The 26,210-nt window shown below is 37.0% G+C and overlaps 3 protein-coding genes across 4 annotated transcripts; all 3 read left to right on the forward strand.

The window, feature by feature from the left end:
* The first annotated feature begins 4,147 nt into the window (after positions 1 to 4,147).
* LOC112164992 (30-kDa cleavage and polyadenylation specificity factor 30) lies at positions 4,148 to 9,659 on the forward strand. Its single transcript, XM_024301370.2, has 7 exons — positions 4,148 to 4,714; positions 5,352 to 5,735; positions 6,642 to 6,804; positions 6,940 to 7,050; positions 7,542 to 7,610; positions 8,081 to 8,167; positions 8,439 to 9,659. The coding sequence occupies exons 1-7, from the start codon at positions 4,335 to 4,337 to the stop codon at positions 9,318 to 9,320; spliced, it is 2,076 nt and encodes a 691-aa protein (XP_024157138.1). The 5' UTR covers positions 4,148 to 4,334; the 3' UTR covers positions 9,321 to 9,659.
* Positions 9,660 to 10,984: 1,325 nt separating this feature from the next.
* Positions 10,985 to 14,738, forward strand: LOC112168451 (U3 snoRNP-associated protein-like EMB2271). Its single transcript, XM_024305571.2, has 7 exons — positions 10,985 to 11,491; positions 12,028 to 12,370; positions 12,821 to 13,045; positions 13,383 to 13,611; positions 13,749 to 13,906; positions 13,995 to 14,060; positions 14,422 to 14,738. Exons 1-7 carry the CDS (start codon positions 11,040 to 11,042, stop codon positions 14,515 to 14,517), a joined length of 1,569 nt encoding a protein of 522 aa, XP_024161339.1. The 5' UTR covers positions 10,985 to 11,039; the 3' UTR covers positions 14,518 to 14,738.
* A 1,120-nt stretch (positions 14,739 to 15,858) lies between these two features.
* Positions 15,859 to 24,501, forward strand: LOC112164639 (serine/threonine-protein phosphatase 6 regulatory subunit 3). Of its 2 annotated transcripts, XM_024300905.2 has the most exons (20): positions 15,859 to 16,212; positions 17,041 to 17,144; positions 18,090 to 18,176; positions 18,266 to 18,341; positions 18,440 to 18,514; positions 18,657 to 18,710; positions 19,343 to 19,402; positions 19,589 to 19,705; positions 20,083 to 20,177; positions 20,287 to 20,489; positions 20,603 to 20,700; positions 21,026 to 21,129; positions 21,216 to 21,381; positions 21,521 to 21,643; positions 22,247 to 22,329; positions 22,591 to 22,732; positions 22,855 to 22,884; positions 23,250 to 23,320; positions 23,443 to 23,839; positions 23,970 to 24,501. In XM_024300905.2, exons 1-20 carry the CDS (start codon positions 16,174 to 16,176, stop codon positions 24,015 to 24,017), a joined length of 2,172 nt encoding a protein of 723 aa, XP_024156673.1. In that variant the 5' UTR covers positions 15,859 to 16,173; the 3' UTR covers positions 24,018 to 24,501. The 2 variants fall into 2 exon arrangements, with proteins under 2 accessions (XP_024156673.1, XP_024156672.1); XM_024300904.2 differs by having other exon boundaries at positions 15,860 to 16,212; positions 23,443 to 24,501.
* The last annotated feature ends 1,709 nt before the right edge of the window (positions 24,502 to 26,210 follow it).

The raw sequence follows: 26,210 nt of genomic DNA on the forward strand, positions 1-26,210 counted from the left end.
GGTAAAGAATAAATGTACCAAAAATTGACATTTCAAGTTTGTATATATAAACATGGACGCAATCGTATTATTAGAGCGCCAAAATAACTAATTGTAACTCAAGGCGGCTCAACTTTAACTTTGTTGTATACATTACAGGAATGAATTTAGAGCACCGATGTGTACTTACACTAATATAAATGAACCGCATTGTAACTTTTTACATTTACATTTTGGGAGCTTCTATTCATATTTCCAAAATTGACATATGGATCGGACCTTTATTTTTTTTTCAAGTTATAGTTGACTTTGTCAACTCATGTTAAATTACTAGTAAAGACACAAAAAGGGGGAAAAAAGACTTGCAGTTCTTTTAGGAGGGTGTATTCAATTCACATTTTAAAAGATTTTGTTTGAGTTTATATAATCCATGGATTTACTTAATCCACATATTGTTTAAATTCTATATGGACTCTGATTGATTCTAATGGATTGATTTACTGGTATTTATTTTGTTTTGTTTTGTTTTTTTGTTTTTTTGAAATGAGGGCTTGGTGCGGCTACCCTCTAGCCTTGATTAATGAAACTGTCGAATACAAGGGGGGGACATTGAGCCTAAACCCCTAATTACAAGAAGCATCTAGAGCACGTCCTGAAATAATATCAGAAGACTCTACAAAATACATGTATTCTAACAAGCACCAATTAGCAAAGAGTGCACTATTGGCTACTCTATTTGCTTTGACAAAGCGGTGACATAACGGAAAGATAACTCGATTACAACGAAACATAAATACCAAAATCACAGCTTTCCTACTATGTTGTCGCCGGAAAACAGATCTGACGACACTTAGTTTCATTCTGCCACTAGGAGGTTACGACCATTTAACAATAGATCGTCCCCTCGCTAGGGCAGACAAGGCACTTAGAGTGCACACACAGGCATGTACCCCGACTCTCCCTACAAAATATATGTAGGTACTTATTACACGCCAAAGGCGAGATGACACTAACCAACTAAAATAAATAAAGATAAAAGCAGAAATAAAGAGATCAACCCAGGCCAGGCGCAAAAGGAGGACCCAAGCCCAAACCTCGACCCAGGAATCAAGGGAGACCTTATGATGTTTTTGGTAGATTAATTGTTTTTTTCTTCTTCTTCTTTAAAAGAAAATGGTTGTATGGATCCAACTATAATGCTATATCAGTAACAATATATATATATATATATATATATGGCAATCTACCATTCTTTATGTTGTGTATATTGTATAATGATATATGAATAATGGGAGAAAACTAATCAACCAAAATGTTATACCTTTCTTGATTGTAAAGACAGAGTCAGACCAATTGAATTTTCAATTGTGAAGTCTGTAGATATAAACAAAAATTCAACTGTATCTAATACAACGCCAGAATAAAAAATAGTGACAAGCCGCGGTTCAACTCTAATGTTTTTTATTGGACAATTGTTCTTATGTTTACATATAGAAAATTGGTCATGAAATTATGCATTGTCTATCACATATTAAACATTTCTATAACCTTAGGAAAATACTCTAACATTGGGCAATCAACTTGGTGAACATCCGGATCCTTTGCAGCAAAGACACCACTAATAACCTCACTACATTCTGCGCAGAATGTGGTTTTGCACTCTTCCAGGTATCTAGTTGCACCAACAAGGAAATCTTGAAATGATCCCTCTGTCTCACCATCCATTCTATTCAGCCCCCTGTTAAGACACTAGTAGTCATAAACACATAATATGATTTGCGGATACATCTACACTAGGTTGAAAATTGGTCATGAAATTATGCATTGTCTATCACATATTAAACATTTCTATCAACCTTAGGAAAATACTCTAACATTGGGCAATCAACTTGGTGAACATCCGGATCCTTTGCGGCAAAGACACCACTAATAACCTCACTACATTCTACGCAGAATGTGGTTTTGCACTATTCCAGGTATCTACCTGCACCAACAAGGAAATCTTGAACAACTACACCAAGTAGAAAATTGGTCATGAAATTATGCATTGCCTATCACATATTAAACATTTCTATCAACCTTAGGAAAATACTCTAACATTGGGCAATCAACTTGGTGAACATCTGGATCCTTTGTAGCAAAGACACCACTAATAACCTCACTACATTCTGCGCAGAATGTGGTTTTGCACTCTTCCTGGTATCTAGTTGCACCATTGAAATGGTCCCTTTGTCTCAGCATCAATTCTATTCAGCCCCCTGTTAAGACACCAGTAGTCATAAACACATAATATGATTTGCGGATACAGCTACACCAGGTTGAAAATTAAGCAATCAAATTACCATCAAAATTCCATACTTCTTATTTGTTTTCAGGTGCTCTATCTACACCTACACTTTAGATATATGTGCAGTGAAAGCGAGCCAGCATGTACAATATCAAAGATATCATTCAAACCCTTATCCAGGATGGACAGATATAGAGATGTCACCACCATGAGTTTGTGCATCATTCGCTTATGAGTTTCTTTGAAATATGATTTCAGATTGTGTGTGTCATAATAAACTTCCTTGTAATTTCTAATGATTTTGATCAGATCAAGTTATTCACTTGAAATAAGTACACATAGTCAGGTCATTGGTAGAAATAATATCCAACTCCTATGAGTTTATAGTTAGGTGCCCTGAGGCTTCTAACCTCATGCTCCAAGAAAGGTGAAAAATAATCTCTCCATCTCTTTAATATTAAAAATCTAACATACAAAAGACATCACCAGTTCTAAAGCACATAAGAATAATATTCTCCTAACTTCCTGTGCTTATAAGTTAGCATTTTGGCAAGGCTTCAATTAGCAAATTTATATACTATTCAATGAGATGCCTCTATTAAGAATTTATATTTGTAACCGTTCTGGATTATGAACTGCAATAATAGAAACAAATTTGTAGTAGAACAATTTTACTGCGGCAAAGAAATTAGGCAATGCTGCAGACAAGATTATATATAGAAAACTCACTAAGCTTCAATTCTATATGTGTGTATTTTACACACACACATAGAGAGAGAGAGAAGACTACCAACTGAAGTTTTTTGTTGTTGTTGTTTGGCTTTATTTTTTATTATTATTATTATTATTTTTAAGAAATGAGAGAAGGACGAACTCATCGCCCTCTCTCATGAGAGGGTTGTTAATAACCTCATAGTTGTGTTAAAGAACAAACATATGTTTTTTTATTGTAGAAAAAGAGAGGTTTGTTAATTAGAGTTTTAAAAAACTACATAGTTGTGTTAAAGAACAAACGTATCAAAAACTGACATTCCAAGTTTGTATATATAAACAACGACCCAACCGTATGATTACAACGCCAAAATAACTAACCATAACTCACGGCGGCTCAACTTTAACTCTATTTTATACATTATGAAAATGAATTTAGAGCACCGACATGCACTTACACTAATAGATAGACATGTAAATGGACCGGATTTTGATCCGGACCCGCTCCAGATCCATGGCTATTGGACGGGTTTGGATCTAAAACTTTGATCTGTTGATCAGTTAATGATCCAAATCCGTTAACCCGTTTATTTAACGGATCAAATACGGATTTAGGTCGATCCGATCCGTTAATGATCCGGCTTGTTTTTGTAATAATAAAATATTATTTTTAAAAAATATAAAATATAAAATACGATAAATTTCTTATATAATTTTTTTGCAGAAATCGAAGGGACAGTCCATCACCCAAGATTCCAAGAAGCAATAAGAATTTTAATAATGTAATTCTACTTTTGGTGATACTTTTCATGTTGTTTTAATATTTTATTAATATCTTATGTGGTATCATGATATAAACATAACATTACTATTTAAAATTTTAAAATAATTGAAATTATAAACTGGTCGGATTAGAGGATTGGGTATTCGTTAATCCGACGGATACAGATTTGGATGGAGCTATCAATGATCTGCCGGGTTAACGGAGCGGTTTTGGATCAAATTTTTTTTAACTAAACGAATTTAGATTTAGGTTGATCCAATCCAAATCCGATCTATTTACAAGTCTACTAATAGAAATAGACAGCCGTAAAACTTTTCCTTTACAATTTTAGGTCGGTTGAAAAAAAAGGGAAATAGTAATAACACTCTGAGCCCAAACCCGGGACAGATACCCAGGTCTTTTAAGCCCGAACCCTTTTCTAGTTCTCTCCTCTTCTTCGTCCCTTCTTCAGTTCATTCTGCTTCTTCTTCTTCATTCCAGGCTATTCCAAAACGCATATTTTCTTCGTCGTTTTAATTCTCCGAAACCCTAACAAAACCCCCCAAATCCTCAAATTCTCATTGAATTCCAGCAATGGAGGACTCAGATGGAGTCCTCAACTTCGACTTCGAGGGCGGCCTCGACGCCACCGCCGGCGCCGGACCCATCCACACCGGCCCGGCCTCCAACGCCCCGATCCAGTCCGACTCCCTCGTCGCGCAGTCCAACAACCAGGCCTCCGCCGCGCCACAACCCGACCCGAATGTCAACCCCTCGGGCCGGAAGAGCTTCCGGCAAACGGTGTGTCGTCACTGGCTCCGCAGCCTCTGTATGAAGGGCGAGGCTTGCGGCTTCCTTCACCAATACGACAAGTCGCGCATGCCGGTGTGCCGCTTCTTCCGTATGTACGGCGAGTGTAGGGAGCAGGATTGCGTCTATAAGCACACCAACGAGGACATTAAAGAGTGTAATATGTATGTATATGTATATATATACTCGCCCCATTTTTCATCTTCATATTTGCTGCTTGATTTTGGTGTCTAGTTTAGCTTATTCTAATCTGGAGCCTTGATTTGTAAGAATTGAATTGCTGTGATTATTAGTTATTGCGTTACAAGTTTGGTTATTGATCTTGGGGATCATATGCGTAGGTATACGTGTTGAGGTGTAGTTGGGAAATACAGGAAATTTGAAATCAAAGGGGGTTACTTTTAACTATTAGGGTTTAGGGAGGCCATGTTACGGTGTAAAGGGGTTTGTGGTTGGGCAACAATTGTCGGTATAGACTTTATGGCAATGCGGTCAGGCTTTATACGGAGTTGAGTGAGGAGATAGCAGATTAGATACAGTAAAGGTTATTGTTTGTTTCGATGAATTTTTTAAGGTGTTGGCATCAGACTAATATGTTGTTGTATGTAGTCAAAGTTACTTTGTATAGATTCAGACTGGGGCTTTAATGTAGTTTAAGTATTATGAGGTTGGCTGTAGAAGGAATGAGATAATCTTAAAGTTCTTGTTTGGCCTAATTATTATTTCAGTTCCGGAGTGATTCAACCATCAATTTTACTGAACAAAGGTGTGTGGTCTAATGGAAGGATTCTGTCATTGCAGGTACAAGCTAGGTTTTTGTCCAAATGGTCCTGATTGCCGGTATAGACATGCAAAGCTTCCTGGACCTCCACCCCCTGTGGAAGAAGTCCTTCAGAAGATTCAGCATTTGAATTCGTACAATTACAACAACTCGAATAAGTTTTTCCAACAACGGAATGGTGGTTTTCCCCAACAACCTGATAGATCTCAGCCCGCACAAGTCCCCAATTCATTCAATCAAGTGGTTATAAGACCTTCAGCAGCAGAGTCTGCTAATGTCCAGCAGCCTCAACAATTTCAGCAAACACAACAACAGGTTGGCCAGACTCAGGCACAGAGTATTCCCAATGGCCTGCCTAGTCAGGCAAATAGAGCTGCATTGCCCTTGCCTCAAGGAATATCTAGGTGTGTTCAGAGCCCCAAGGTCTTTTATTAGGTTATGTAAATCAGTTTTGTGTTCTTTTTTGGACATTATCATGTGAGGTAAATTGTTTGATCGATAGTATCCCAAACAAGTTCTCTCTACTTCCATAAGCTGTATCTAGCTTTCTTTAGACCTATAGTAGTTAATTTTATAATACACACTTTGTACTATTTGTATTTGACCATGTGAGTTATGGATATTTCTTTTTCTCATGTAGTTTACTTTCTTGCTATGATTTCTGCACAGCATGGGTTGTTGCTCGGAAATAAGTTTCTGACCTAATTGTTCTAAGGGATTGGAAGATGAATTCCATCCTTTTCTATTGCTTTTACTCTTTCATTATATCCAGAAAAACTGGCCAATAGAAGTATTCCACTCCAGAGAAAGGCTATATACAGTGAGACCTAATTTCCTGGGAGCTACAGGAAATAATAATAATAATCTGTTTAAAATATGTAATATCCAATATATTTCACACTTACTTTCACTTTAGGTGCTACAACCAGGTTCTATTTAATGCTTCTTATCACATGCGGCTATGGAATATTATTTTTAACTTCCGTAGAGGACTATTATCATTAATGTTTAAACTATTCACCCTCTTATGGGCTAATATATTTCCTCATTACTATTAAAATACTAAGTTTCTGAATTCAAGGTTGTGGCAAACCTTTTTGGTGTAGTGATTATGTACTTTGGTTAATGCTTGCTGGAGAAATGTAAATGATTTTTTTTTACACAAATTTAATGTTTATTCATATATTGGCATCTTGTTATGCTTCCAATCTAAGGAATCTGTAGGCAGTTTCTGTATTCATCTTTTCCCCAATTTATTCACCTGTCTATGAAATTGAAACGACTTATTTATTTCTAACATGGAACTTTAGGTATTTTATTGTTAAAAGTTGCAACCGTGAAAATTTGGAATTATCCGTACAACAAGGAGTATGGGCAACTCAAAGGAGCAATGAATCCAAACTTAATGAAGCTTTCGACTCTGCAGAAAATGTCATTTTAATTTTCTCAGTCAACCGGACTCGACATTTCCAGGTAGGTTTGCAAATTGGATTATAATGATTTCGTATAGCTTACTAATTTTTGTTTTATCAAGTGATTTCTTTTCCTATTTTACTCTACTGCTCTACTGGATGTAGTAGAACTAAACTTATGTATATGCTTTGTCAGGGTTGTGCAAAGATGATGTCCAGAATTGGTGGGTCTGTTAGTGGAGGGAACTGGAAATATGCACATGGAACTGCACATTATGGGCGTAATTTCTCTGTCAAATGGTTAAAGGTATTCTTTTAGTTGAACTTATTTACAAAGTTTCTGTGTGATGTTCTGGAATTTGCAACCTCTTTCTGATTCTTTATTTTTTTTCCCCTGTTGCAAGTACACACCCCCACCCCCCCCCCCGGCGGAGCCAATACCAAAATTAGCAATAAAATTAAATTGGTATACTTTGATGAAGGTGCCTGCTTGGTTTTAATAAAAAATAATTATTTTTGTTCTTTTGAGGCTTGGGTTTTAATAGTCATTCTTATTTTGTCTTTGTTTTTTTACTTCCTATTGTTGGGTTGAAATCAAGATTTCAGTTCTTGTTTTAATGGTAAGAGTGAATTGAATTATTAATAACCAACTCTCATCTATGAGCTGCGTGAGCTAAGGTCCAGTAAGGAATCATCTGGAACTAGAACAAGCATAATAGAACCTGAAGCTCTTTAAATTATGTGCATGGACAAACCAATAATTTCATTTGATGACTAATTCTAGGTTTTCTTTTGCAGCTATGTGAATTGTCCTTTCACAAAACTCGTCACTTGAGGAACCCATACAATGAGAACTTACCAGTGAAGGTATATTCTGAACTTAATACCACATTAACACAAGTAGTTTTAGTGTGTCCTGCCTTGTCTAATTGTGAGGTCACCCAATTTTTTTTTTCTGTCGTGGTTTTCAGCACGTATTAGTAGGTAGTGGCTTGTCTGTAATTCAATCAAGTGAAACATGCTTCTGCTTCCCCCACCACCTTTCTGCTCTTGCATTTTTGTTTCTGCTTTCACCATTACTGAGAAGAAAAATAGTATACAAGGTTCAAAGAGAATTTTTTTATTCCAGATGGATCTAAATTTTGATGCACCACTTGAGCTTAAGTGAAAGTATGTCATAAGATACTATTATAATAGCCGCATAAGGCTGTCTGACCGTGCTTTTTAATTTGCGATCATTTTTATTCTAGATATGCATTTTGGTTCCTGTAGTAGTTATAATATTAAGCAGAATAAAATCAGCTTGTAATCTTATTGTTGTGGTTATGCACTTGCAGATAAGCAGAGATTGTCAAGAGCTAGAGCCCTCCATTGGTGAGCAGTTGGCATCCTTGCTTTATCTTGAGCCAGATAGTGAACTTATGGTATGCTAAATTTTTCATATTCGATAAATTGTTCCCCTCTACCAGAAACAGTAGGAGAGCAAAATTATTTACTGTTAATTACTTTTGTAATTTTAACTAATGTGATTATCTCTATTTTTCCCAAATGCTGAAACTTATGTGCATCCTTCTTGATGATTTGACATGGTATATTGGGGCGGGGGGACAAGATTTGGTTTGCGTAGTCCATCCTATGTTTTATTAGATGGTGAGAACTCTTTGGGTCTGAATCAGTTTATCTTCATCTTTACAGGCAATCTCCATTGCAGCAGAGTCAAAACGAGAAGAAGAAAAGGCAAAGGGAGTCAATCCAGAGAATGGTGGCGAGAACCCAGACATTGTCCCATTTGAGGACAATGAAGAAGAGGAAGAGGAAGAAAGTGACGACGAGGAAGACTACCAAGTTCCTGGTGGAGCAAATGAGAACAGAGGAAGGGGCAGAGGTATGTGGCCCCCTCATATGCCACTAGGAGGAAGAGGTGGCAGACCTATGCCTGGGATGCAGGGTTTCCCCCCTGGAATGATGGGTCCAGATGCAATGCCATATGGACCGGTTACACCTGATGGATTTGTTATGCCAAATCCTTTTGGTATGGGCCCTCGGGGTTTCAATCCATATGGTCCTAGGTTTTCCGGTGATTTTAATGGGCCCAATTCTGGCATGATGTTTCGTGGGCGTCCTTCACAACCCGGTGGTATGTTTCCACCTGGTCCCTATGGGATGATGATGGGTCCTGGACGTGGACCATTTATGGGAGGGATGGGGGTTGGAGGTGCAAATCCAGCCCGAGGTGGTCGTCCAGGTGGTATGCCGCCAATGTTCCCCCCACACCCACCACCATCATCTCAAAACAATAACCGGTTGCAGAAGAGAGATCCAAGGGGAGCTGGCAATGATCGAAATGAGAGGTATAGTGCAGGATCAGGCCATGGCAAAGAGATGCAGGCCGGTGGACCAGATGATGAGACCCATTATCAGCAATCATCAAAATCGTACCAGGAAGATTATGGTGGTGGGAACAATGGTAGGAATGATGACAGTGAAAGTGAAGATGAGGCACCGAGGCGGTCAAGGCATGGGGAGGGAAAGAAGAAACGGCGAGACGCGGAAGGAGATGCTACCTCTGAGCACTAGCGGGTCCTTCTACCTCAGCAACACTAGCAATGCCACTGACCAGGGAAGCCATCTTCCCCCTTAGGCTCACCCGGCTTTCTTAGGAAACCAACCGACATTCTTCATATATGAATTCTTTTAGGTTGCTGAAGAAAATTTAGATGTTCTAAAGAAATTTCTTGCGGTCCCATTTTGATAATTTTTCCAATATGCTTGCTGATTTTGTAGTACTTTGTAACTGTATTCTGTAAAAGGTGATGAATGGGTTACTGGAACCCAGAACTAATCCACATTAACGTATATGTATAGGAAATTTCTCAAGATCTTTATTCAATATGCATAGAGATAAATATTGTATCATCTGTAGTTTTGTATGATATTGGTGTTAACTACTTTTGTCTGAGTTGAAGTGTGTGAACATTTCAAAAGGAGTTGCTTATGCTCGATACATTTTCAGGTTGAAATTTACTTTGAGAGATTGTTATATACTATATTTGTTTGAGAAAATTGCTTTTTAACTTTATACATTTCATAGTTTTAGGGAAGAAATTGCTCGAGATCTCAAACAACATCAAACTAGGACAAAACCCTATAATAAAATTAGAAAACGAAAGCCCATGGCAAATATACAATATAGAGATTAGCTAGGGAGAAAGACAAAAGCCATGAAGAAATCGTGAGGTTTGCACCGTCGGGAGGAGTTGAAGGCTACGCCTATGGAGGCGGAGTCTGACGGAGGGACTCTATTAAATAAAATTCCGTGTTCAGGTTCTCTGTTAAAATCCCGATAAAATTAAATCCCTTTACCTCATTTTGCCAAACAGGGGACATGTGGAGAGGGATATTAGAATCCCAGTAAAATGTCATCTCCCCCAAATATAATTCCTTATCGAAACACTGCCTAATATGCACATGATGTGTTAATGTTTCATGTTACATGACATCATCTTAGCCATTATATGTCATACTAAAGGCTCTAATTAAAAATTTATAATAATTATAGACTCATATGATATTTGCATTTCCAAGTGTCAGATTATGTCCTCACACGGGAGATCGATGTGATTCTCATTCGTCTATCATATCAAATGTCACGTCATAATATGTATAGTAAAAGACTTTGGTCTGTTGGGTGTACTGATGAAATTGTTGGGTGCATGAAGAAGTCCTTAAACTTCTTGGCATTGGATTTGAAGCAAGGCTTCTAACTCGTTCTACAAATGACATTCTACACAAAAATTTGAGAGAAACGAACACGCCCTTACAACTTTAGGGCCCTCGAAATTGAGGGAGCACTCTATCCTTTCCTCTCTCAGTAGAACTATTTGTTTCGACTAACTTGAGTATGTTCAAGTAAATCTAGGTTACTTGACTTAGTGGTAATAGGGTTTAGAAGGATGTAGATATTCCTATTCAATGTATAATTACCTTTCCTTGTATGGTTCGGATTCTATACCTTGTAATTCTCTATATAAAGAGGCCTCTATTATCAATAAGAAATCTCAATTCCGTTTCTCTAAAACAGAGTAAGGATTTTGTATTTTGTTTTCCATAAAAGATAAATTAAAAAAGAAGACATTTTGGACAAATCGGATCGGGTAAGACCTGTGGATTTGGATACCTTAACCCACGACCCGATAGTCAAACACCCTAAAGTAGTTTTTGTATTTTTGATGTCCGATTCTTAAACCCTCTGAAACTTAAACCCTAGCAAACCAGCACCAACTGTTTCCCTCTCCGATGAACAGAAACAAGAAGCGAGGCGGCGGCGGCGGGGGAGGCTCAGCTCCCAAGGGCGGAAGAGGAGGAGCCAAAAAAGGCAAGAGGCAGTCGTTCAAGGAAGACCCATTTTTCACCAACGAATCCAAGAAGCGGCTCAAATACGACGAGGACATTCGGAGCGACGAGTCGTCCGACGATGAACGAAACGACGCCGTCGGTAGTGGCGAGGAGGAGGAGGAGGAGGCGGCTGAGGAGATTATAGAGGAGACTCCCGGGGAGAAGAAGCTGAGGCTGACGAAGGAGTATCTGAAGAGGCTTGGAGAGCATGAGAGGAAGAAGAAGGAAGACGAGGATGACGATAGCGATGACGACAGCGAGAAGGAAGGCGACAGAGACTCGCTTGTCGCCAAGGTTTTGCAGCAGCAGCAGCTCCAGGACAGCGGCCGCCTCCGCCGCTCCATTGCTTCTAGGTATTAAGCCGTTTCTTATGCAATTGCTAGAGTTTTCAATTTCTAATTTTCGAGACGGATTTTGTTTTCGATGTGGTTGTTAGTGTGTGATTAGCTTAGTATGGTGTTGTTTAGTGTCAGATTGGATCAGTGTGTAGTGGCATTTGATTGTTTTTGAGATGCAAAGTTGTGAGCTTTAGGACTTCCGGTTTTGATTTGAATTTTGATCAGATGGTTTTGTGTCAGAACTGGATCTATAGTGGCATTTTGATTGTTATTGAGATCCTGTTGTGTTTTGATGAAGTGCATTTTGATCAGATACTAGCGTCAGGTTTTTAGCTTACATATCTTGTTGTCGACATTTTAACTGGAAGAATTAGTGTTTATATTGTGCGTTCTGAAGATCTTTGCTTCCTGCACCTCATTTTTATGTGAAGTACAGAGTTTGATCATGAAATGGCTCTAGTGATTATTTTGATGTAGAATGGAGAGCAATTGCATTCTACTATTTCATCTATTGATTCGTGAACCATGATGTTTAATTTCTTCATTTTTAGGGTTCAGAAGCCAGAAGCTACTGATGAGTTTCGGATATTAGTGAAGCATCGCCAATCTGTCACTGCAGTGGTTCTCTCTGATGATGATGGCAGAGGTTTTTCAGCATCTAAGGACGGCGCGATTTTGCATTGGGATGTAGATAGTGGGAAGAAAGAGAAGTATCAGTGGCCCAGTGACGAAGTATTGAAGTCCCACGGGGTCAAGGATCCACTAGGTAGAGCTACAAAGCATAGCAAACAAATGTTAGCCCTTGCAGTTAGTTCTGATGGTCGGTATTTGGCAAGTGGAGGATTAGATCGCCATATTCATTTGTGGGATACTCGTACCAGACAGCATGTTCAGGTAGTTATAATTGATTATTTGTTTGCTGGTTATAAAATACGAATAAAGATATTAAGATTCTTATGAGGTTTTGGAGTGTCAATGACCCATGAATCAGTAGGTTTGAGGAATGAAGGTGACCTCTCATTCGGTGAGGAGTCTGTATCATTGGCTTATATGCACCGTGTCCCAACTTACATGTCTATTTGTAGTTTTTGCTTATTTTATTTTACCTTTACATCATAACAAAAGAATGTCTTTAGTCAACCAACAGAAAGTACTTGTTTTTCTGTTGCTAAAGCAATGATATCTCTAAGCTGACTCATTTTTGGGATCATATGCTGTGTTTTATTTCCATGTTAAATGCACTTAATAGAATGTTAGTTTTGTGTGGTTTTTGATATAAAATGTCTCCAAAGAATACTTTTGAACGCATTTCTTTCTAATTCACGGTTTGTCTGTTTTAAACAGGCTTTTCCGGGTCACAGGGGACCTGTATCATGTTTAACTTTCAGGCAAGGGAGTTCAGAACTCTTTTCTGGTTCATATGATCGAACAGTTAAGATATGGAATGCAGAAGACAGAACTTACATAAATACATTATATGGTCACCAAGGTGAAGTATTATCTATGGATTGCCTACGGAAAGAACGGCTTTTGACTGTTGGACATGATCGAAGCATGATGTTATTCAAGGTAAGAAGTAGATCCTTTATGCGTTTAGGGAAAGCTTCCAAATAAAACATTAAATCTAGATAAATCACACTAATCAAAGCTACTATTTTTCACCATTCATATTTTTGGTATGGGGAAATGTTGGTTGTAGACATTTCTACAACCACCAAAATATCATTTAGGAAACTCTAGCTTATTATAAACTAGGGTCGCATTTCTTTTGTAGTAGCAAGTTGAAAAAATTTGATGGACATCCTTGAATACTCACATGCTTTCTTTCAGTATCATGTTTTGAGATACTCTGGTGTTTCTAAATGATATGTTTAATTAGATACAATCTTTTGTTGCTCTGTAATAGGTTCCAGAGGAGTCGCGTTTAGTATTCCGTGCCCCTGCATGCTCATTGGAGTGTTGTTCTTTTATTAGCAATGATGAATTCTTATCCGGCTCTGATAATGGAAGTGTTGAGCTTTGGACCATGCTGCGAAAGAAGCCTGTATGCATAGTTAAGAATGCTCATCCTTTGTTAGCTGCACACAAAGATGTTGAACAGAAGGATGGTGATAGAGTCCCCAATGGTCACATAGGTAAGTTTAATCTGGCTAGCTCGAAGTTTTACTGTGGAGACTCCTTTTACCTCAGAAATCAGAGTTCAGTTTTGTCAATGTAGCGATGATATGTACTATTTGGTTCTAATGGCATGGTATTGATTTCTGCTGTACAGAAAGCTATGATTGTTCATCAACATATTCTTGGATCAGTTCAGTCACTTCTTGTCGAGGCAGTGACCTTGCCGCATCAGGAGCTGGTAATGGCTTTGTTCGTTTATGGTCTATTGAAAGTGAGAGCAATGCCATTCAGCCCTTACACAGTCTCCCCGTGGTATGTCAAAGCCTTAAGTAGTAACCCTTGATTACCTCTTGTTAATCAAAACTTACAAGCTTCTTTACTTCCCTCAATATTCTTGCAGGTTGGATTTGTTAATTCTTTAGCTATTGCAAAATCTGGAGGCTTTCTAGTTGCAGGAGTCGGAAAGGTGACCTCCCTATTCCTTTTTTTCTTTTTTTAAATAAATCATTTTTAAGATTGAACTTCAAACGAGCACGTGAAACTTGAAAGAAACAGAATAGCTCTGGCAGAGTCTACTGTTCGAGTACCTTCTTGTTGTGTGTACTTATGAGTAGTAGTAGGTCACGTTATCAAGGACTACAATTGGCAAAGCAAGTGGTGTTTGATTGGTCACAAATGATCTGATTTTGTATTGTATTATCTTTAAAGTCCAACCAACATTCTATCTCCTGTATCTATTTTCTACAGTTTTTTTCATAATTGTTTCAAAACTGTTCAGTTTCTGAAAACAATATCATCTTCTAACTAATCAATTATTTTTGCTACAGGAACCGCGTCTGGGAAGGTGGGGACTTATCCCAGCTGCTCAGAATGGAGTTGCAATCCACACCCTTAAGCTTTCGTCAGATACAAATAAGCTTTAGCTCCAAACATAAGAGTACCAAATGTTTTGTCTCCCAATTTTGATTACCATGAGTTGACAAGGAAGTGAAACAATATCCGTTTTGTTCAAAGTTAGAGAGTTTGGCTTGCATTCTTGTTGTACCGTGTCTCCTATGCAAACCTTTAAATCTAATTTTATCCAAGGTGAAGGCCAGCATTTTTTAATATGAAGAAGAAGGCAAAAGTTCAGTTGTAACGTGAAGTCAAGTTTTCAGGCTTGAAATGTTCTGGGTCCTCCGCCCATTGGATCGTTCTATTTTAGTCAAAAGACACTACATAATTCATCAATTCCAGTAGTGAATAGTGACCAGTGGGGACATTATGATGACATTGGTTTAATATTACGACTTTCAGATTCATTTTAGTTCTGTAGCAGCGGTCATCATGAGTTTAAGCCCTCTCAATTTAAGCCTCGAGTTCTATCTGTTTCAAGGTTATCAGTTGCTTTCAAACCCAATTCAATAGTAATTAGAATTGACTAAAAAATCTATATTTTGTCAAACACTACCTAATCTATGATGGGATTGATCACTGTACATTAATGTACTTATACATCAAGTAAACTAGTTTAATATAGAGTTAGACTATCTCGATACAGTGATAGACTAATTCAAGCCAGTCTACTTATTCATAGAGTCAATCTACCTTTATATCAAATTTAGTCTACTTGATGTATTTGTACATTAATGTATCGTAGAATTTAAACTGTAGTTTATGTGAACAATAATGTTCATAATTATAGTCAAGTGGTGTTATGAGAGTAGGTAAAGGGAAATTGCTAATCTCATAGTCTTTGATGCAAGAAGGAAAAGACCTCAAAAAAGAAGAGTAAAATTTTAGACTACTCAAAAAAAGGAAAAAGTGATGGCATTTCACAATGAATGCTTCCCCAAGCAAGTGGACAATATTATTAAAAAAATAAAATAAAATAGCAAGTGGTCAACTAACTTACAAAACCCCCAAGGCTCCAACTTTAGAGGAAGAGCAACCAAAACCTAGCATTTTCCATGCCCATTCAAAAAAAAAACCTTATATCCTAGCCCAAAAAACCTTATATCCTAACCCAACAAATACATATTAATCCTATCACAAAGTCTTGTTTAGTCGGGCAAAAAAAAAAAGTCTTAAAATCTTAACCCAACAAAAACATTTTAAACAATACTATCATAAACTTTTGTTTTTTTGGGTCAAACATCCTATCACAAACTTGAAAAAGCAATCTAAAGAGGTGGACTTTGGAGTTTGGACTCTAGAACCCACAGAGCCAAAAAAAAAAAAAAATTACTATATAAAAACACACACACACAAAAAAAGTGAAAAAAAAAAAATTGAAATTTGAGAGAGGCCATATAATAATTCAACCCTCCTCTCTATAGTGTCCCTATTTCATCTTCTTCTTATTCTTCAAATATCCCTCTCTTCTCCGCGATTGGCTTCAATTCCTAATCTTATTCGCTCCCGTTTAGATCCAAATCGAATCCCCCATCTTCCAATTTCTAGGGTTTTTTTTTTTTTAATTGGATCAAATCCAATCACGGTGCTTCGGCGATTGCTGAATCCTCCTCGATTGGGGGCGGCGCTAGGGTTTGTTCATCGGGATTCGCGGATCCCCGGTTCGGTTCGGCACAATTCCAACCATGTTTTGGCGTATGGCCGGCTTGTCCACGGCGTCTCCGGTGAGTTCTCCGACGTCGTTTTTACCGCCTTCTGGTTTTGCTTGTGCCGTTGGGCACGTAATGGATTGGTTTTCGTGTAGTTGGATTGAATCTTGGGATTTGTGTTGATTTGGGGTTAATTATGTGCGTGGTTGGTGTGAAAATGTGGGATCAGGAATAGAAATTTGGAATCTTGGATCTCAAGGAGTGTTCTTGGGTGATAATTCTCGGGGTTGGGGAATCGAATTGTTGTTTGAAAATGGTCTAGGGGTGGTTTCTTTAAGAATGCATTGGATCCGGAATTGGGATTAGTGGTTTAGTGAGAACCAATTGTGCTTATAGTGAAGATAATTTTAATGAATCAGTCTGCAGCAGTTGGCATTGAGTTGTTTGGTTTTCGTTCTTTTTCGTTGGTTATAGGTGAGTTAGAAAACTCGGTAGAGTGTCTTATAGGGGTTTAAGTTGGACTACAGTGATGTATATGAAATGCAATACAGTAATGCGAAAAGGGGTGATTAAGGATTGTGTGGTGATATGAAATCCAATTTTAGAGTCTTTAACTTTAGTGTGGGTTTTAAATTAGACATGATTGTGTGAAGCTTAAGTGGTTCCTTGTAGCGACAGTTGGTAGTTAATACTCTTGATTTTCTTACTTGCTGAATGTATGTTGGTGTAAGTGTGGGTTGCAAAATTAGGATATGGATATATGTTGCCCTAAAAGTCCCCCTGACCCTCTCTAGAGGGCTGGAAATGGTTTCCACCTGTCACCGATGCTTGGTCCTATGACCACTTTTGTAGATTGAAGTTTTGCATTTTTGTCTCTTATTTTAATTTTTCTTAATGTTCCAGGTGGAGACGATTTTGGACAAGGATAATTTCACATTGGAAGAGCTTCTTGATGAAGATGAGATTATTCAAGAATGCAAAGCTCTTAATGGGCGCCTAATCAATTTGTAATGATCGTTTCATTTCTAAACTATATGTATCTTTCACATTTTAGTTTCTCTTTCGACTCATTTTAGTTATTGTGCTTCAACAGTGAGTTACCGTAAGGTTTCTATTTTTATCGCGTACTGTGCATTGAGAAGAGGGTTATTTGTTTTTCACTTGTCAGAAATGAAGCTTTGTTTTTATATATCAAGATGTGCCAATAGATTAATGGTCTCAGAGGTGAAACAATAAATTGAACACTTTATTCTCAGAATGCGCCTTAAAAGTATTTGTAATTCTAGATATGATACTTAGTGCATTTTGAAATCTCTAGACTAAGAACTTGTTTATTATTTTCTCTTTACCAGATGGAAGTGAGCATCTTTACATTTTCTTTGCAATTGAATGTAGATTTGAGTTAATTCAGTGCTTTGTAATTCTAGATATGATACTTAGTGGATTTGAAATCCCTAGACTAAGAACTTGGTTTATTATTTTCTCCTTACCAGATGGAAGTGAACGTCTTTACATTTTCTGTGCAATTGAATGTAGATTTGAGTTAATTCAGTGCTTTTTTCTCACCAATCTACTCAATATGTGAGTAAACTTTGCATGGCTGAAGTTTCAGAACCTGTGGCCTTGGATCTGAAATTGATTTTACTAATAAATCGATTTTTATCTTTTTGTTTGATTTTACTTGATTTCCATTTCTCTATGAAGAACGCTCTTTTGATTTTTGTTTTATGTGGATGGAATGATTTTCCTCTTTTACAGTTCAAAATTAATTTGTGTAATTCACCATTTTTCCCAACTTTTTTCTCAACAAAAAAGAATCGTCTATAGTCGTCTTTTCCTAATATTGTACTTGTAATGTTTGCATTGTTCATTTTGTTTTTTCCATATAGTGAAAAGCTCATTTTCATTTGTCAATGTCAATTGTGTATTTATCTATGTTGTGTATGTTGCAGCTTGCGAGAAAGAGTCCAGGTGGAGCAACTCATTCGATATATTGTTGAAGAAGCTCCCGAGGATGCTGAAAAGAGGCGAACTTTCAAGTATGTTTCTTAGAATGCACATGATGACATGAACCTTGTTCCTTTTCTCTTCCCGTGTGATTGATCTTAGCTATTTCTTGTGTCCACAGATTTCCTTTTATTGCGTGTGAGATTTTTACTTGTGAAGTTGATATCATACTCAAAACATTGGTAGAGGATGAGGAGGTTAGAAACAGCAACTATTCAATCTCCCTGCTTTTGGTTGAAAGTAGCATTGTATAACGAGTTTAAATTTGATTCATTTGGTTATGTTTTGTTGGCAGTTGATGAATTTGTTGTTCTCCTTTTTGGAACCAAATCATTCCCATAGCACACTCTTGGCTGGCTACTTCAGTAAGGTATCACTTTTTTGAACTTCTAACTGTATCTTGATATTTTATGGAGATATTCTTTTACTAATGTGAAATTATAAATGTATATAAAAGTCCAAAGTTTTAACATATCCGCTAGGTTCTTATATATCCTAATTGCTCCTCCTAGGTTGTTGTTTGCCTGCTGTTGCGTAAGGCAGTTCCTTTTCTGCACTATATTCAGGTAAACCCATTATTTGTTTTTTGTGCTTGTGCATTACTTTATTAAATCTGTGATGTCTTAAAATGCATATGTTTTGTGATAGAATGGAAAAGTAGACAAATTATAAAATTGGCCAAAATGAGATCAAATGCAACTTTTTAAGTTGCTACCTGTTTGTGTTGGAAGGGATTGCCTGTCCATGTGGCTTGTCAAACCGTTGATGGAGAATAATTGTTTTCTGTTTTGGCAGTCTTTCAACTAATGTGCTGTATTTTTAATTCTCAAAATCATTGTTGATGTGATTTATTTAATGAAATTATCTGCGCTCTCCTATTATTCTTGTGTGTATTTTTGTATTATTAATTTTTTCTTATTAATAAAGGAGTATGGTCTGTGCCTTATATGTTGAAAAGACTAGTTATATATAGGTTTCTATTCGCTTTGATGTAATCACTTGTAAGAGCTATATCGTCTCTTCTTTGATGTAATCACTTGTCGGAGCTATAGCGTCTCCTCTTAAGCTTATTTCAGCTTGCAGATTTAACCATTCGTGACTGTTGTAATGCTGCAGTACCTTAAGTGTGTGTCTTTTTCAGTTATTTGCTTCTAAAGGTATTGTTAAGCTGATGTAGTTTTCTTATGTGGGCATCCAGGGTCATCAGGATATTGTCAAGAAGCTAGTTGACCTCATTGGAATAACATCAATCATGGAGGTGGGTTGTTGGTATCTTTTTTCTGTTCTTGTAATTTCTGCAATTCGTTGCCAATAGTAATCTTGAGATCTTGATTATCATTTAGTAATATAAGCAAAAATTCTTGGCCATATAGTATTTATTTGCTGCTAATTGATTGTCCTAAAGCAGTCTGGTTTTTGAAAACTCAATTTGTTATGTTGACAGGTTTTAATACGTCTGGTTGGTGCTGATGAACATATGTATTCAAACTATATGGAAGCAATGCACTGGATACAAGATACTGATGTGCTAGAGATGATTGTGGACAAGTTCAGCTCTTCAGTAAGTGAATGAATTTATATCATAAGCTAAATGCGTGTGATATATTTATGCAATGTGTCAGCTTCTTCTTCTTCTCTATTTGTATATATTGAACTGATAAATTTGTTTAAATATTTTGAGGAATAGGACTTAGGTTATAACCATAAACTTGCCATTTCCTTCGATATTAAAAGATAGCTTTGCAATATATCATTCTAAAATAAGTTGTACAAGATGTTCAATTTTGCATTGCTCGTTTTTTAAAAAGTTTTAACAGATGTATGTACCCTTCCTTTCTTTTTATATGTTTTGGCATAGTCTCTATCAAAGGATTATTTCTTTGCTGTGCCAAAACACGAATGGGTAATGGGCACACTCTTATGAGCACGGTTTTGCAGGATTCTCCTGAAGTGCATGCTAATGCAGCAGAGACGCTTTGTGCTATAACTAGGTTTGCTCCACCTGGACTTTCTTCTAAAATCTCCAGCCCAAGGTAGCATTTGTTTTTTATTTTTTTGTTTCTTTTGTTTACTCTAAATATTCAAGCACCTCTACTGTAGCTTTTTCCTCTGTGCTAATGTTTATTTGCATGTTTTACATAGTTTCATAGGAAGATTGTTTCGGCATGCTTTGGAGGACTCTCGGCCAAAATCGGTTCTTGTTAACTCTTTGTCAGTATGTATCTCTTTGTTAGACCCTAGGAGGCCAACTTTGGGAACATATCATATGTATGGACGTCAAATGACTCATGGATCTGCAGTTACTGCCAACCCTGAGACTGTTGTTGGCATGTTGGAGAGCCTAGGTAACAATTTTGTTTATGAATGTTGCAGACTGCTAATCTTTTTCCCTTTTTATGGCAATGGGAATTTGGGTTTATCTTCAGAAACTGAATGCTGCTTTTGATCCATCCTGCAGGTGATTTGCTGAAACTCTTGGATGTTTCATCAGTAGACAATACGTTGTTAACTACATATGGCAAGTTACAGCCACCTCTTGGAAAACATCGCTTAAAGGTGAGTGCTTTTAAGGGCTGATCTAGATTCTCATCCTAATTCAAGAATTTGATTTTTTTCGTGTTACTTATCCTCAACCTTCCAAAAATTTCTTGGCTGTAATTGTATAGGATTTCAAATGATTTATATCTAAAACCTGACTTTAGATTCATTCCATAACCACTTTGTGCGGAAGGAAATATTTATGTCTTTCTGCATTACTATATTCACAAAAAGTTTCATCACTTTGTAACATCAGTAATTGATATGATCATAACCAAATTTAAATTCGTACCTGATATTTGTATCTTTCTGGTGCTTACACTGAACATGGAAAACTTTTCAGATTGTAGAGTTCATTTCGGTATTACTTACAGTCGGTAGTGAAGCTGCCGAGAAGGAATTGGTTAGTCTTGGAGCAGTGCAAAGAATTTTAGACTTGTTTTTCAAGTAAGTTTTAGCTTTTATTTATTTAACTTAATTATTTAATAAATGGTTTCATATGAGGCCTTATTCTCTTGTTTATTTAACTCCAGGTACCCGTATAACAACTTTGTGCATCACCACATAGAGAATATATTAGTGTCATGTTTGGAAAGCAAGAATGCTCCTCTTGTTGAGCATCTTCTTCGCGGATGTGATCTTGTTGGAAAAATACTTCAAGCAGAAAAGAATTCTACATTGTCAGCTGACTCGGACAAGGTGGCGCTTCCATCAATTTGTTAATTATTATCTTATATCCAGATATTTTAGTACTTTTAAATTTTTGCCATTGGTTGTATGTGAAAAATGATGTGTAAGCATTGGTTTGTTTCATTTTTTCTTTCTTTCTTTCTTGCAGCCAACTATTCCTGCTGAGGGTAGACCCGCACCCAGGATAGGGAATATTGGACATTTAACACGTATATCCAATAAACTCATTCAGCTGGGGAATAACAACGGCGAGATTGAGGCATATCTGCAGGTTTTTATTTCTGCATATTTTTGTTTGTTGGTCGTTATAGCTTAATATTTGTTAAACAAATAATTAGGGGCGAAGCATTTAGTTATTGATTAAGCCCAGTCTTAGATGGCTGTTTGAGTGTTTCACAAACTCTATATTTTCTGTTGATTTTCTTCCTTCTTCCTGTTATTCTTACTTGAATATCAAAAGAGTGTAAGCTATCTGTATGGAATATCAAGAAATGATATCCAAGTTTTCTTTTTGCCATTAGCACTGTCATTGAAGTTGAGAAATGATATGCTCAACTTTTTTGTTCTTTATTATGCTCAACAGTTGGTTAATACTAGTTCAATTGATTCCCTTTATTCTTGATAACTCTATCCATCTCCAGTCTTCAACTCATGCAGTTATTACCAGCTAAAATGAGTTCTCAAAAGTGATAATCTTTATACAGAATAGCACAATCTTGATGGTATTTGACCCTAATGACAAAAACCAGTAACTATCATTCATTTGAAAGAATTTAAACCCTTCTTATTAGAGTCATTCAACAAAAGGGAAAAAAAAAATCCCTCTACTTTTTCACTGTGAAAGTCATTTTGAGAGTTCCACTTATTATGACAGGAGAACAGCGAGTGGACTGATTGGCAGACAAATGTTCTATCGAAACGTAATGCACTGGAGAATGTCTATCAGTGGGCATGTGGGTATGTTCCGGTTGCCTTAAACGCAGTTGCTGTTCTCATCTCACATGATTTGCAATTTTACATTATTTGGTTAAATCACATATAGTTTTTAGTGTATACCACATGAAAAAAGTTCTGGTTACTTTTCTAGCATAATTATTGCCTTTCATTTTTTGGTGGTTGAAACTGTAAGTGATCTATTATCATTTCACTTTTTTTTTATACTTTTATTGGTGCTAATTTTACTGATCATGCTTTTTACTGGTGTAATAATTGTTTCAGGCGACCAACAGCCTTGCATGATCGAAATAGGGATAGTGATGATGATGATTACCAAGATAGAGATTATGACGTTGCAGCTCTCGCTAATAACTTGAGCCAGGCTTTTCGATATGGCCTTTACAGCAATGATGATTTAGATGAGGTGACTCTCTGAAACCATTTGATTCCTGCTGTTCATTTTTGCGCCATGAATACTTTGAAAATGAAGATATTCTTATTTATCATTCATCTGATTAGCTAAGTAACTGTCCTTTTCTTTTTCAGGGCCAGGGTTCACTTGAACGAGATGATGAGGTATTGTATTATCAATGCCATGAATATAAAATTTCATTGTTAGATATTTAGTTATAACAATATCTTCTCAACATGTATGGTGGAACTGACTAGAGTGCCAAAACTGTATAGTACACTATCATTTAGCTAGTTATTAGTAGAAGTGTCCATTTTAATTGCTTTTAAGTGGAGTAATATGTTGCACAAATGTCTGGACTTTTGTATTGACCGAGTACTTTCTGGTAACAACTGTAACATAGATATATAGGTATCCGATCTAATAATTTAGGTGGTTGTTCTATCGAGGATTTTGGTCTTAAGAAGCTGCAACAGTTACAATTGCTTGTTTGTAAATGGGAAGGTTCCTTATAATATTCTTTTGGCAGGATGTATACTTTGATGATGAATCTGCTGAAGTTGTCATATCTTCACTGCGTCTTGGAGATGACCAGGAAAGGTAGGTGATCAAGGAGCCTGACCTGTTGAATAACTTAATAGGCTTATAATAGTGGTGTTGCTATGCTGATTTAGGTTTTTGGCTTATTGATTGGCTTGACATGGTTACCATTGCTCTTGCAGTGGTTCTCTGTTTACAAATTCCAACTGGTTCGCATTTGAGGACGATAGGGCTTCCAGTGATCGTGCAACTGGATCCCTTACCTCTCCATCTCCTGATACCATGGAGGCTAATGTTACCAATGGTGGTGGTGAGGATAATGTCATTGTTGGTGAAGATGATGACTTGGTTGACACTGCAACATCTTCTCCAGAACCGGGAACAAAACCTGAAGATTCAGAAGTTAGCGTGCCCAACAATTCTACAGAAGTGGGATCCAGTGAAACTGATAAGCCACCGGAGTGGGTTGAATGGAGGGAAACTTCAGATTCTGGGGAACCATCTGATGCCCTACCTAATGGTGAACTTCAAACGGTATCTCCAGATGCAGCGACAAGTTCCCCATCCTGTGATCCATTGGTGAGTAAAGATGAAATTGATGCTGGACATCAAGCAGAAATATCAGCTGAGAAAACTTCAAAACCTTCTGAGCTTTTAGAATCTGGAAATGGGAATCCAAGTTCTGATTCAACCACTTCTGACACTGCAGCAAATGCTGTTGGAACAAAGGGCACTCAAGAAGCAGCAGCCACTGTAGGGGATAAAAAGGATGAAAAGGAAGGGAACTAATGTAAATTCTTTATGATCAGTTGGTTTTAACTGGGCTAACTCATTACTCCACAACATTGATCGGGTGATCGGGTGGGAAGTTGAATTCTGGACACTGGTTGGTTGGCGCCTAGCCACTCATAGGGCCTTGCGCACATCATCAAAGGCAGTGTTTTTGAATATAGGGCTGATGAAATTTTTTCCCCACCTGTAAAAAATCTCTGTTCTCTTTTTTTAGTACCCTTCCCTCCCCCGCCCTCTCTATTTATATTTTTCAAGGAAAAGGGAAGGGAAGGTTTTCATTTGCAGACCTCGTAGCAAGTAATTTGATCTTTCATCAATTGTCTAAAGCTAGGTGTTACGTAAGTTGGATTTTTCACGTGGTGCGTGTATCCTTAGCAAGGACCTGTCAATATATAAACTTGTCCCCTCCCTCTCTCTGAATGTGAAATTTGATTTTGGAAATGAGTTCATTTGAGTCTCTTTCTCTACACAGTTTAAACGATTTCACAGTACAATCAATCGCACATCCATTTTTCTTTTCTTTTCTTTGGTATAAAAGATGGCAAAAGGCCTGGGAAGAAACAACTTCGAACTTAGAAATCCTCTATTTGAACCATCTTAACTAGCGATTCATTGATGGGTTGACGTAACCAAAATGCTTCATTTATACCTTCTGTTAGAGCAAGTCCACCAAAATGCTTCATTTATACCTTCTGTTAAAGCAAGTCCACCCGTTGAAGTTGGCTAGTCAAAGACTATTCACTACTTTTTGCCGTTCATTTCCACCCTTTTTTCTTGATCAGTCAGATACTGTTCACAAAAGGTCACCAAATGTCAGTTGGCAGGTCAAGAAATTGACCCAGAAAGTGACCCATAGTGACTTTTTGTGAACAGTATCCAACTGGTCAATAAAAAATGTGGAAATAAAAGGCAAAAAACAGTGAATAGTCTTGACTATCCAACCTCAACGGGTGGACTTGCTCTTATAGGAGAAATTCTTAGATAGCCCTATGGCAAGGCCTCCTTATCACTACAGTCATAACTAACAAAATTGTCAGCACCCGCAGTATTTCTATCAAAGACATAAACCAACATCTCTAGTAAGTTTTTTATTATTATTTTTATTACATCATCAATTAAGAATAAACAATAATTAGTTTGTGAATCGAAGTCAAAATCTCTCACTTACACAAAAAAAAAGACTATTATCAGTAAATCAAAACGGTACAATACTATTCCAGAAGGTTAATCGCAAAATCGAAGACAGCCAAAAAAATTACCAAAAATAAAGGAAATGTGAGGGAAAAAGAAGAAGCAAAAGGACTTAGAAAGGTAAATAGAACTCTTCACGAGGACGAGGTCGGAAAAGAAAGCCCCAACTCCACTATATAAACGGAAGGTCACAATCCTCATACACTAGTCTCATAGTCACTAGTAACCTAGGCCTCTCCGGGCGTAGGCATCATCATCATCATTATCATCATCATAAGCAAACGTTAGTCTCTCAAAAAAGTAATAAATTAATGGATCTCTCTTTCCTCGTTAAATTAATGCATGCATTTCAAACTATATAATATTGTTCATGATCAGATTTCTCCCATTTTAGCTCATACAGATCATGAAGCTCTGTAAATTTGGGCTAAGGGAAAATTAATGAAAGCTCTTAGCTTTTTCAGTTTTGAGCTTTCTATTTCCTTTGTTTAGCTTCTAGCTAACACAGAACCCAGGAAAGAATTTCAAACTATGCATGTATATAATATTATTGAGCTAGATTTCTCTCTCATTTTACCTGATACACAAGAAGCTCTGTAAATTTTGGGCCAAGGGAAAATGAAAGCTCTTACCTTTTTGAGCTTTCTAGCTATTTCCTTTGTTTAGCACTATAGCTACGTACTAACAGAGAACCCAGAAAGCCTGTGGCTTTTTCTTTTTTCTTTTGGCTGATGAGGGAAGAAATCACCAAAGCTCTTTTTCTTTTTGTAAATTTCTTGAATGCTTCACTGTGTATATATCTCTAAATTCTTCGTCTTTTTGTAAACCCAGATTTAGAGACTTTGAGTTCCATCGTTTCTCTTTATCTTTTCATCATTCACCAAAGCTCTTCTTTTCAATTTTTCACTCGGTTCAAAATTATGTGAACTCTATTTTTTTTTTTTTTTTTAAACTTGAGCTAAAAAAT

This window comes from Rosa chinensis, chromosome 5 (genome assembly GCF_002994745.2).
Source record: "Rosa chinensis cultivar Old Blush chromosome 5, RchiOBHm-V2, whole genome shotgun sequence".
NCBI classification, from domain to species: Eukaryota; Viridiplantae; Streptophyta; class Magnoliopsida; order Rosales; family Rosaceae; genus Rosa; species Rosa chinensis.